The sequence below is a fragment of the Prionailurus bengalensis genome, chromosome B4, assembly GCF_016509475.1.
Source record: "Prionailurus bengalensis isolate Pbe53 chromosome B4, Fcat_Pben_1.1_paternal_pri, whole genome shotgun sequence".
NCBI lineage: Eukaryota > Metazoa > Chordata > Mammalia > Carnivora > Felidae > Prionailurus > Prionailurus bengalensis.
The window spans coordinates 77,501,362-77,514,857 of record NC_057358.1 but is presented as its reverse complement, the minus strand read 5'-3'; the positions used below and the strand labels follow the sequence as shown (position 1 = coordinate 77,514,857).

The window sequence follows — 13,496 nt, the reverse complement described above, 5'->3', positions numbered from 1 at the left end:
CGCCGGCAGCTACCGGGAATACGAGGAGTCCAGCCAATAGGAATGTGCAACTGCGGTCCTATCGGCCAATCGCGGGGCGTGTAGGGGGTTGGCCGGCTTGGCGCTAGCTCCCGGGATATGGAGCGGCCAGCGCGAGGGCATCCTGTCTGGTGGCTGCGGAACCGGTAAGGCCACCGGAGGGCGAGGTCAGGGGTCACGCGGCCGCACCAGTTTCCCCAGGCCGGCCGGGAGGGCGCGGGGGTGGGCCAGGGAGCAGGCGCCGGGGCCAGTATGGGGCACGCGGGGCGCCATGCGGGACGGCGAGGGGCGGTGCGGGCAGGGAGGGTCTGAGGCGCGGGGGGCCAGACAGAGCCGCCTTATTCGAAGGAAGACAGAGGGGGGTGCGGGGGGTGGGGGCAGGGAGCGAACGCCTGAGGTTGTGGGGGCCTCGTCCCTTCCCCGCCGCGGCCTAGGCGAAATGGCCGAACCCCCGGCTGGACCTGCCGCCGCGCCGGAACCCGTGATCCAGGGTGCGCTGACCCGCTTCACGCCGCAGAGGAGGCGACGGGCACAGGGCAAGGTCCCCGCAGCCGCCTTCTTATCTGCGGAGCCCTGGGGCCGCGCCCGTTCCCTGGGCCTCCCGCCGCTCCTCTTCAACAATAAAGATCACTTTAGTGCAGCCGACATCCGTGGAGCGCCTTCGAGTGAAGGGCCTGGGCAGGCCGCTGAGTACTCGCGTGTAGATTGGTTTTAGGGCTCTTTGTGCCGCTTCCTGGCTCCAGGTACTTTTATAGGGGGCACACGGTATGGAAGTGGGGTGGATGCTCTCCGACTGTTCGGTTTCTTGTATCCCTGCTTTTAAAGCTGCGATATTCCGTCTTTGGATTCCTTTCCACTCCCCCCCTCCCCCGCGCCCAATTCCCCGACTCATGTACCAGACGATTTCAAAGAGCATCATTAGGGAAGAAGTTGAGGAACCTGGGCTTGAGTTTTCCTGTGTGTAAAATGAGCATATTTTCATATTGTCTGTTGCTTTCAGAAGAGTGCTGCGAAGTTAAGGGAACGCGGCATACCTTTAAAGTGGAAGGCAAAAGCAGAAATTCTGTGGAAGGAGAAGCAAGGGCAAATGGGCTTCCAGAAACTTTTGCTGGCCATTATTTTAGTGAATATCGGTGAAACCGGGGGATACTGTTGACCGTGACTCCTGTGAATGGAAGGCCCACCAGTTTGCACCACTTCTTGGCTGTGTAAATCTTTGAGCAAGTTGCTTAGCCTCCTGGTTCATTTGTCTCCAGGAACTTAAAATGAGAATTGATAATATAAATTTTACAGGGTTGTTAGTGAGTATAAAATAAGTTGATACAGATGAAGTGCTTAGTTCTTGGCGTGTAGGAATTTTTATTACTTACACGTGCCTTCTTTCCGCTAAAGATTCCCGTCTAAAGAATTCTGATCTTATAACTTACCCTTTGCTCAGAATCGTGTGAGCCTATTGTGAATGAATCCTTAGGCCCTGTTTTCCATCCCTGGTGTTAACGTTGACCTGAAGGTATAGTATAATTCCGGGTGATTAGAGGCTTCCTACTGGGTGTTTACCGTATCATTAAATAAGGTTGGAAACTATCACTATACTAGATATGGCTGTGATAGCTGTGTTGAGTAAAAGAAGCCTCAGAACTTTTTGGGCTGTTTAGTTTTTCATTGGAAAATACTTCATTGACAGTCTTGGCCCAGGCACGGTTTATTTTGGATCCACTACCAAAAAGGCCATGATTGCAGTATACTTGGTTTCTCATGTTTCCGGGATGGCTGTGGGACTTTGGAGGGGAATTTCTGGGCAGCCTGGCAACACTTCTTGTTAATGAATGGGGAAGCTTGGTATGAATCTAATCTTACTTTACTGTTAGGAAATCCGCAGTGGTTCCTTGGATTACTCTACAGAGCAACTACTAAGCAGTTTTAGTTCAGTTTTGACTCAGTGACGTCAAGGTTAGAGGCTAGAGAACAGTATCCATAAAGTAGCATCTTTTGGGTGGGTGCTGTGGAGTGAAAGGCGTCTTTATTCCTTGTCTCCTCCCCATGTACATAAATACAGTCTGCTGACAGATTTATACCCTTTCCATGAGCTTAAAAGTCTCTTTTTTTTTTAATTTCTTTTTAATGTTTATTTGTTTATTTTGAGAGGGGAGAGGGACAGAGTGAGAGAGAGGGAGACAGAATCCCAAGCAGGCTCTACTCCAGAGCCCGATGCAGGGCCCAAATTCACGAACTGTGAGATCGTGACCTGAGCTGAAATCGAGAGTCAGACACTTGATTTTAGGGCCACCCAGGTGCCCCTAAAAGTCTCTCCTAAGTTCTCACGGTGTTATCTGGAAGGCACTAATGGAAGACTGTTTTGTCTTCCAATTCTCCCCTTCCATGAAAGCTGCTCTTTACACACATAGCATAATCACAAAATGAGAAACTCCGAATTTGTGAAAAAGAGTATGCTGTCCCGATTTGGCTGAAGTACGGATGGTATACGTTCAGTTATTTAGCTTTGGAATGAGACAGTTTAGTACTTCTATAGGGTTGAAAGTTGGATGTGGGTTTGGTGAGGGTAGAGGACGGTGTCTTCTCGAAACCTCTTTACTTGTGCTTGAGTAAGGAGGAAAGGGAGTGGCATCTTCAAAGAGTTGAGTGTTTAAGGCAGAAAAGGAAGCCTTTTGCTCTAATGTTGTTGTCATCCTTACCATCTGAGTCTCTGTGGTCTGAATAAAATATTTTGGAAAAGAAGGCAGGGAGCATTTGAATGTGCAGAATATAAGGCTTTGGAAAAGCTAGACCCCTTTTGTCTCATCAGATGCTATTCATTCTTTTGATAATTTAACAAACAGATATTTAACAATTGACATTTTGGGGCCCCTGGAGACACAAAGAAAAACCCTTCAGACATCATCAGGGACATCATGGATAACATACAACATTGTTTGTATTATAAACTATAATAAAATGGGAATGGAATGTAAAATAGTTGGCCAGGAATGATAGAAGATATACTTATCATCTAGTTCCTCTTCCACTTTTAATTTTAAGGCTGAAGTCGCTTATATTTTTTAATGTGAAGACCAAAGTTTCCAGTAAAACCTTGAATTGGGAAGTTGGGGTTCTTAGTCTTGTCTTTATGCTTATTGCTGGTAGGTGATCTTGTTTGGGTTATTTTTGTTTTGGTCCCATTAATCGCTAGTAATCAAGTGACTGCTAAAACCCCTAGGTAATGAAAGGAGAAGGCTGCAAGTTAATGATTAAAATTTTAAACAAGTTCCAAAGAGCAGAAGGAGGCAGGTGTGCAGCTGGAGAATCTTGTAGTAAGTGTTATTTGTCTGTACATATAATTTTTCTTTACTTTAAGAAAAGACGTGTTGAGGAAAATATGTACTCAAATTGTTAAGGCCAGGCTACGTCCGAGGGGCCAGAATGTGTCATTGGAATGAATGAATTGAATGTAGTCTAGTAATAATCATTCTTCACATTTGCCAGAGGAAAATGACTCATGCAAGTGTGAGGGCAAAACATTTTTTCTGAGGCATGAGTGGGTATAGGCTTATTTAATACTGACCTTCTTATTTCAATATAAAGGGGTGTTTGAAATTGTACAGAGCGTAGAGTTGCAGGATAGATGCGTCAGGCTGGGAGGCCAGGTTGGTTCCCCCAAAGGGAAATGCACTGCTGTTTACTTCTGGTTAGGAAGAAATCAGAGGAAGCTCTCTGTGTGAGAATTGGGAGGAACAAAGACCCAGCTACAGTCTCTAGAGGTAAGACTTCAGGGACCCTGACTTGTGAGCATAGAGGTTTGAAAGCTGGTTAACCCTCAGCAATGAGCAGAGAAAGTGTTCTGTCTAGTAGGTATCAGGTCCTTCTAATTCTGAAGTCTCTGGTTGATGAGTGATACATTTTTTGAAAGATCAGTACTTCTGGACAGCCTGGCCACATTTCTCCCAGCTGTTATCATCTTTGACACCCAGGCAGCCAGTTTCATTATCTTTCTCCCCATTTCTTACTCCCTCTCTCCTTGCTGCTTAACATTTTTTTTCTTCTTTTTTTTTATCATTCAGTGTTCTCAATGTCATGTTTTTCTTTCAACTGTAAAACAGATTCTCAGAAGTCCAGCTCAAGTGAGAAACAGCACACTTGATGTTGAGTTGAAATTGTGGTTCTCTGGGAGACTAAGCAAGATTATCCCAATTTTGAGATTATTACTACAGTATACAAAGTCAGTAGAATGAAAAACAGTCCACACTGGTATCTTAATATTAGGCCATCGTGCCAGAGTGAGAAAGAGACACACACATACAGAAGCCCTGATGCGTATTAAGCACATTGTACAATAGGAGTACTGTTTGTACTTTGTGAACTGGGTGTGTTTCTGTGGCTTTGGCTGAAGACATTGTAATATGAAGACATTCTCTACTTAGGTAGTGAGGATTAGAGTTTTCAGGCCTTTTCTTAAACTAACACCACAGGGACTTTTCACTTTTCCTTCACAGAAGTAGGTGTAATCAGTCTCAACCTGTCTTTTCTTCATTTTATCATTTTCTATCAAATTCATTTTCATAACAGAAAAATAGGAGGCACTTACATCTAAATTTAAAAAATTCTAAACTTTTATCCTCAAGAATAATTTAGAAATTCACAAGGCTTTTTAAAAATTAATTATCAGGGCGCCTGGGTGGCTCAGTCGGTTGGCGTCCGACTTCGGCTCAGGTCATGATCTCGCGGTCCGTGAGTTCGAGCCCCGCGTCAGGCTCTGTGCTGACAGCTCGGAGCCTGGAGCCTGTTTCGGATTCTGTGTCTCCCTCTCTCTCTGACCTTCCCCCATTCATGCTCTGTCTCTCTCTGTCTCAAAAATGAATAAACGTTAAAAAAAAATTAATTATCATAGTTGACATATAATGTTACATTAGAGTCAGGTGTACAACATAGTGATTTGACAATTCTGTACATTATGGGACACTTCCCATGGTACATGGAGTTCCCATTTGCCACCGTGAAATGTTATTACAGTATTGTTGACTATATTCCCTATGCTTTCCTTTTCATTTCCATGACTTATTTATTTTAAAATTGGAAGTTTGTACTTCTTTTTTTTTTTTTTTTTGAGAGAGAGAGAGAGAGAGGGCGCAAGTGAGCGAGGGGCAGAGAGAGAGGGAGGGAGAGAATTGGGGCTCACCCTAAGCAGGGCTCAAGCTCACCAGTGCAGGACTTGAGCTCAGAAACCATGAGATCATGACCTGAGATGAAGTCAGATGCTTAATGGACTGACTCACCCAGCCACCTGGAAGTTTGTACCTCTTAATCCCCATTACCTATTTTGCCCATCTTCCCTCACACCTCCACTCAGGTAACCATCCGTTTGGTCTCTGTATTTAAGAGATTGTTCATTTGTTTGTTTTGCTTTTTAGATTCCACATATAAGTGAAATCATACGGTATTTGTCTTTCCCTCTTTGACATATTTCACTTAGCATAATACCCTCTAGGTGCTATGTTATGCTATGTTATGTTACTCCTTACATGGGCTTTGGTGGGGGTCTTGGGGCAGCACCTGTGGTCTAAATCAGGGTGGGAGGAGCGCCTAGGTTGCTCAGTCAGTTGAGCATCGACTTCAGCTCAGGTCATGATCTCACGGTTTGTGGGTTTGAGCCCCACGTCACGCTCTGTGCTGACAGCTCAGAGCCTGGAGCCTGCTTCGGATTCTGTGTCTCCTTCTCTCTCTGCCCCTCCCCTTCTCATGCTCTGTCTCTCTCTCTCTCTCTCCGAAATAAACATTTTTAAAAAATTAATAAAAATAAAAAAATAAAAAATAAATCAGGGTGGGGATGTTCAGTCCTTCCATGCTTTGCAAAAGCGATTCCTGACTAACTTGTGAATTTTGCCAGTCAACTTTAAACATTCCTGTTCACATTTATTTAGCCAGTTGCTTCCATATAAACGCTTTTGGTTCCCTCTATGAGAGTTTGTTGCCTTCTTAATGCTGTCTTTGATTTTATTTATATAGGGGAGGGGAGGGGAGGTAAAAAGGGATGAATTAGAGGAATGTTCAAAAACATTACTCTCTAAACTTTACAATTAATTTTAGGGAGACTTTTGCAATATTGAACACTACCCTGAAATCGGTGAAACAGTTTGTATGTATGTATTTATTTATGTTTGTTTATTTTTGAGAGAGAGAGAGAGAGAGCAAGTGAGGAGTGGGAGCAGGGGAGGTCCAGAGAGAGAGGGAGACACAGAATCCGAAGCAGGCTCCAGGCTCTGGGCTGTCAGCGTAGAGCTCAAACCCACAAACCGTGAAATCATGACCTGAGCTGAAGTCAGATGCTTAACTGACTGAGCCACCCAGGTGCCCAGGTTTATTTATTTATTTTGAGAGAGGGAGTTTGTGCACCAGCAGGGGAGGGTCAGAGAGAGAAGGAGAAAGAGAGAGAATCCCAAGCAGGCTCCGCACTGTCAGTGTGGAGCCCAACTTATGGCCTGTTCCATCTCAGGAACCATGAGATCATGACCTGAGCTGAAACCAATAGTCAGATATTTAACCAGCTGAGCCACCCAGGCGCCCCTTAACTTACATGTTTTTTAACATTCAGTATTTCATACTTTCTTGGGGGCAATTTAAAAACAGATTTGGGCTATCTAAATTGTTCTTTAAAAAATTAACTGTTCTTCCAGAGTTCTTGTGAATGCTAAGAGAACACATGAGATAATGTTAATTAGATGTTCAGAATTGATTATGGCTAGTATGTGTTTGGGGGGATACCCAAATTAAGGAGTCAGGAAACTCCTGACAAGGCAGCTTCTAATTTTTGCATTCAAGTGAAATTCCCGATTCATAATTTCAGAGCATGGCTGTTTGGGCACTAAGACAAAGTAGTAATAAGTTAAGCTTAAGATAGTATATTATATGCCTGCCAGCTGGACAGCTGCAGATCTCTGATTATCCATTACAGAAGTTTTGTCAGACAGAGTTCATCTACACATTCTGAAAGTATTTGTTTGGGAGCTGAGTGAATCCATAGGACTTTTGCATTAAAAAATAAATAAATGGTACAAGTACATGACAAAATGATTTTTTTTTTAAGTGCAAAATGGTATATGGTGTATATTCAGTGAGAGGTCTTCCTTTCACCTGACCTTGTTTGTACTTCCCTACTCCTTCATCTTGGGGACAGCATTATTAGTTTTTGGTATGTCCTTGAGAGATAGTCCATACATGTACGTATGTATATTATCATCCCTCCTCTTTTTTTCTTCTTGCCATATAAATGATTCCATACTGTCTATAAATTGGATTTTTTACTTGAAAACATATCTTGGAGATTGTCTCCTATCAGTACAGTTAGATATGCTCTCTTATAATAGCTGCATGGCATTCTATCCTGTGAATGTACATAGTCTATTTAACCAGTCTTTGACTGATATCAAGGTTGTTTTTAGTCTATTGATACTACAAACAGCATTACAGGAAATTTCCTTGCACATACTTCCTTGTATGAGTGTTTCTTTAGGATACATTCTTAGAAACAGAATTGCTGGGTCAAAGGGTGCTTTTAATGTTTGAGACAGAAAATGTAATTTTATTAGCCTTTTTATCTTGTAAAACATTTGTTTGAAAGTAATCTCTGTGGGGCTTGATCTCACGTGGGGCTTGAACTCATGACCCCAATGTGGCACTTGAACTCATGACCCCGAGATCAAGAGTTACATGGCTCTATTGCTCTACCGACTGAGCCAGCCGGGCACCCCACTTGTAAACATTCTTACACCTTTTTTTGTCTTGGAAGAGAGAGTGGGTACACACAAGTTGGAGAGGGGTAGAGGGAGAGAGAGAATCCCAAGCAGGCTCCATGCTCAGTGAGGAGCCTGACATGGGGCTTTATCTCACGACCCCAGGATTATGACCTGAGCTGAAATCAAGAGTTGGACACTCAACCGACTGAGCCATCCAGGCACCTCATTCTTACAACTTTTGATAAGGAATGGGATAAAACAGTTTATAGTACATGTATCCAGGAGTGCCATTTTTTCTGTTGTTGCTGTTTGACAGGAGGAAACTTACTGGCTTTGGAAGAAGGTGACGCTTTATGGTTGAGGGTGAGCTAGAATATTATCAAAGGTATATTAATCATAATTACCAAGTATTGCTGGATTGATTCTGGTTGCTTATATTTCAACTTGATCTTTTTATTAATGTAGTTAAATGACTGAAATGATCTGGTGGCATAGTCCTAGGGAGGAAAACTGTCTTAATATTAACTCAGTGCTTCCATATGAGTCTTAAATTTTCATGGAGATTTAAATACCAAGCATAACTGACCTTCTCTATTCCCTGCTCTTGTTATGTTCTGTAGACACTGGAAACAGTGGAACTTCTAGTTTGTTAACTGAAAGTTTTGATGAGAAAGATGGAATCTATAATCGCTTTTCCTTTCTTAAAATAATACATTCCTGAGATTTCAGAGAGAAGGTCAGACTTCTTGTATCTTATTGGCTCTGTATGTAATTAGTATAGGAATAGTCCCTTAGAATACAAATAACAATTGTAAAAAATTTTATCATGAAATATTTCTGTCTAAAATTATTTATCACCTTTGTAGACTGTAGGCTTGGGGAAAAACACAGTACTATCTGAATTGTTTGTTCTCAGAATTTGAAAGCTTATTTTGGGGAGAAAATTTCACCAGATGCATTAAACAATTCTGTGCCTTAAAGAGGCTCTCAGTCATCACTATAAAAGTAATCTAATTTAGTCAGTTCTTGGTGAGTGGGGCCACACTGGAAGAAAGTTGAGTTATTCTTGATAATAACATAATACATAATAAAATATTAATAACATAATTTTAAGTAATAATAATGTTCTCAGAGTTGATCAAAGTATAAAGAAGGGCTCTTTACCTCACACCAAGTGGCCCAAAACCTTTTCCCGTAAGAGCCATAGTCCCAAAGCTGATTTGCAGTGCCTGATTTATGATGGGTTAGGATAACCTGATAACCTAGCTTCTTAGAATTCTGTGTAAAATAAAAAGGCTCTGGATGGGTCCAAAGGGCTGTGCTGTGATTGGAATCCAAGTGGCTACTGCTACTCTGAGTGGTCAGCTATGTAAATCTCATTTAGATGAGGTGCTAAAGAGGGTTTGAATATCATCAGTATTACTGGCATCTGTTGGCTGGTTTTTCGACATCTGGTGTCTTAAAACCTGATAGGAGGGACATGGCTAGTTGTCCATTGCAACAAAATACTTGATATTGGTGATTATAGAGGTAAAAGATTATGTTTTCCAAATTAGTAAGTGGTAGTATGTTTTACATAGGGAAGATAGATGAAACCTAAAACCCTTCAGGTCTGAATTCTGTAATTCTTTAAAATAGGTACAGAATATGTTGGTAGATAGATTATGTAAAAAAGAAAGTAGAGGAATGTTCAGATAGGAACAAGGGACAAGAGAGATGAAGACTTTATACAGTAAAAGATATCTAAGGAGAGGCTTTATAACTTTTTAGGAGGATAGTTTTTATTGGGATTTAAGTGGGGGTTAGGGTTAACAATAAATATTGCCTTAGTGGCTGGGTGGCTCAGTTGGTTGAGTGGCCGACTTTGGCTCAGGTCGTGATCTTGCGGTTTGTGAGTTCGAGCCCCGTGTCGGTCTCTGTGCTCACCGCTCGGAGCCTGGAGCCTGCTTCGGATTCTGTATCTCTCTCTCTCTCTCTCTCTCTCTCTCTCTCTGCCCCTCCCCTGCTCATGCTCTCTCTCTGTCTCAGAAATAAACATTAAAAAAAATTTTTTTAAAAAACAATAAATATTGCCTTGTCTTTCTCCTTCTAAATTTGAAATCGACTGAGAAATAAATTCCTTAATCAGCAGATCAAAATGTTAAAAAATCATCCTGATTGGTGGGGTTGACTGGAGAATACTCCATAGATCTGTGGCTAGATGAGCTTACTACCATCTTCCCGTCTCCCCAGTTAAACTTAACCCAACAGGATGCTGGACCTCTGGGACAACCACTCATCCCGCTGTCCCCTGACCCCCACCTGGGCCTTGCAGGCCAGAGAGAAGTTCTGGCATCCTGCAGACTGTGCCTACTCCTCCTGGTACCTCATCTTTCCCTGAGAGCCCAAGAAGGGAAGGCCATGGTGATTAGTTTCTGCTCCCGGTTGTTGAAGGGTTAGGGCATGAGAAATGTTGTAGAAGTCTCTCTCTCCTCAGGGAAATATGAGCCTGGGGAATAATGGCCCTCCTTTTCTCCCCCCTTCTCAGAAAATTGAAGCATGAGCTTAAATTGTTTCCTAGATCAAAAAGGGTTACAGATCTTTGTCCTTTGGGGCGCCTGGGTGGCTCAGTTGGTTAAACGTCCGACTTCAGCTCAGGTCATGATCTCGTCGTCCATGAGTTCGAGCCCCACGTCGGGCTCTGTGCTGACAGCTCCGAGCCTGGAACCTGCTTCAGATTCTGTGTCTCCCTCTCTCTCTGACCCTCCCCCGTTCATTTTCTGTCTCTTTCTGTCTCAAAAATAAATAAACATAAAAAAAAATTAAAATAAAAAACTTGTAAAAGGAAGGGGGACCAATCTGGTTTTAAATATTTGAGTTAATCTGGAAGCAAAGGACAGAAACTGGGGAATCGCCTAGCAGCCTCTCTGTGGATGCTTATTAAAAAGTATTTGCCTACTTCCCTGAAACACCTTTTGCTTCAGTTTGGCTTAGAAGTCTTATTAGCAAGACTTTTATATTTTTATTAAATATTTCAATCATACTCTGAAAACTAATTATTTTCTAGGTTATCTAATTCAGTAGAAGGATTAATTCTTTTCATATAGTACGGGATCAGTTGTACAGAGTAACAAAATGCTGGTTCTAAACTTTTAGTTTGTTCTTGCTGATTCCTCTCTTCCTTTTCTCCATTTCAGAATCCTATTCTAAGAACTTGGACACTCAGTCATCCACCATGGTATTGGGTCCTGAACAGAAGATGCCAGATGGTAATTTACAGCTTTGTGTTATTGTCTGATTTTTATTTGGAACTAAGTTTATTTTTTTTATTTTAATTTTTTTTAATGCTTATTTTTGAAAGAGAGAGAGAGAGAGACAAAGCATGAATGGGAGAGGGGCAGAAAGAGAGGGAGACACACAATCTGAAGCAGGCTCCAGGCTCTGAGCTGTCAGCACAGAGCCCGATGAGGGACTCGAACCCACGAACCATGAGATCATGACCTGAGCTGAAGTCAGACGCTTAACCAATTGAGCCACCCAGGCGCCCTGGAATTAGGTTTAAATCAGTAACAGAAATTGACCACATTTTCCTTCTTGTCATCTGTGGTAACAAAAACTGTCCTTAACTCCGCTTCCCTAGCCAACAGTATCATCACAGAGACCTGCTCCAATCAGGTCCGATCCAGTCACCATCTGCTAATTTAGGCTGTAAATGAAAATTGGTTTATAACTAGAGAGATCTGTCTCCTGTCTTATTTCCAATTCTGAGATGAGCCAAGATTAGCTACAAGTTTGGTTTCTATAGCAGTAATGCTTGCAAGGGCAGTATTAATCACAGACCTGGCATAAAATTCTTTAGAATGCTTTGGCTTTTCACAGCACTGCAGATACTTAACGTGAGGAGCAATAAAATACCGAGCAAGCACCTTAAATTGTGTATTCCATTAGAGCTTCTTGAGTGCTCTAATCCTTCCGAATTCTAAATGTCCCCTTTAGAATTTTCATTCCTTTTCTTTAAATATCTTCATTAATTCAGGGCCACTTCACCTCAGTGGGTCAGCTCCTTATAGAAAGAAAGCTTTTGTTTTTCTAATTGGAGGTTGCAAGGATTTCTTGGAAACCCTAACATTAGAGAGCTCTGTGGTTCAAAATAGCCATTTGATGGCTACCAAACTAGGCTTTGTGTCCTTCTGGCAGATTAGCCCTTTTCTTCCAGACCCTCCCCTTCCCAGCACTTAAGATTAACTGCGAAATGCAGGACTCAGGGAAACACTGATTACCAGTCTAAGATGAGACCTCCTATCACAAGGATGCCCACACCCCGTGACCCAAAGGTCTTCACTGCAGACTGTAGTCAGGACGCAAAGGGTTCCTGCTTGGTGGCTTTCCTGCAGGTTCAGATTTTAGCTTGAACTGTGGCAGGATTTTTCAACTTCCACATTTATTGAGAAGCCTGACAGAGGTATAATGTCCAAGGATGATTCTTTGAGTAAGTCCTACCAAATGATGGGTTGGAGACAGAACTAGACAGACTTGGTTCCTTTCTTCTAAAAGTTAAGATTTTAGGTTTTACCAGCCTGGGAATGTTATATTTTGAGCCCTAGACATCCGTGTTTTTAGAAGAAAATGAAGTGGTTCTAAAAATTGCTACCTGGGAATATAGAAGTGTGAAAGTAGGAAAACCATTGCAAGATGAGCGTTAAAACTGATCTAGAGCTGAGTGACTGGGGAAGAGGGGTGAGAGGGAGCTTTGTTACCATAAGCTTTTTTTATTTCCTGAATTTCCATCCCTGTGAATATATCGCCTATTAAAGAATTCATTTATTTTGGGCGCCTGGGTGGCTCAGTATTTAGGCATTTGACTCTTGACTTTGACTCAGGTCATGATCTCATGGTTCGTGAGTTTGAGCCCTGCACTGGGCTCTGTGCTGCCAGCATGGAGCCTGCTTGAGGTTCTCTCTCTCACTCTCTTTCTCTGCCCCTCCCCCCCTGGTGCTCTCTTTCTCAAAATAAATAAACTTTTAAGAAAGGAATTAGTTTATTAAAAATATAAATAAAATATTAGAAATAAATTGAGTAGAGTCTGCTTGGTCTTGTGCATTTAGATATTAAAAGATTTAATTTAAAAGTTACTAAGGATGAGTTGTCAGTGTATTTTGTTCATTTTCATTTCTTCTCAAATTTGTTAATTTAGATGATGCTTCTGGAGACCATGGGGACCCTGCCAGTCTTGGTACCCTCAACCCTGCCTATAGTAACTCATCTCTTTCCCAGTCCACTGGGCACTCACAGGAGCCCTTCACCACCTACTTTGATGAGAAGATTGCCATTCCTGAAGAGGAGGTTAGTGACAAATCTTTGGAGGAAAACTTTATTTAGAGAAAACTTAGGAGTGAAAAGTCTGTTGGATAACTCAAGATTAATGGCCTCACATCTAATTTTGGCAAGCAGTCTCTGAAGACAGCTTTTGTAATCAGAATAAGTAGAAACTGATTGGGAAAATGAGGGCCTTGAAAAACAGTTGCCACGTTGACCTAGTGAATATTTTTTGATCTAGAAGTATGAATTTCATGTTCTTTTTTTTTACAGTGTCCCATTTGGGTAGTGATTGGGCATAGGGGTACTGATAGGTTTTCGACTGAGAGGCTGATTGATGGAAAGAACAGGTAAAGAAAGGGCTCCTATTTGGACAGAGAAGAGGTAGCTTATTGATAAGAAGTGGGTAACATGGAAGTTGAACTTGGACGCACGCAGTGTCCAACACCCTAAGTTTTT

General features: G+C 42.2%; 1 protein-coding gene across 5 annotated transcripts in view; it reads left to right on the top strand.

Annotated features, from left to right (window-relative positions):
* SLC11A2 (solute carrier family 11 member 2) overlaps positions 1-13,496 on the top strand; it is a 52,548-nt gene that overhangs the window by 20,072 nt on the left and 18,980 nt on the right. For 3 of the 5 annotated variants that reach the window (XM_043563912.1, XM_043563911.1, XM_043563910.1), the window contains exons 5-6: positions 10,919-10,990; positions 12,916-13,064. In XM_043563912.1, coding sequence (XP_043419847.1) covers positions 10,919-10,990; positions 12,916-13,064 — 221 coding nt within the window. Of the gene's footprint in view, positions 1-44; positions 165-660; positions 762-10,918; positions 10,991-12,915; positions 13,065-13,496 lie in introns of those variants that run through there. The other 2 variants (XM_043563913.1, XM_043563914.1) reach the window with 2 other exon arrangements.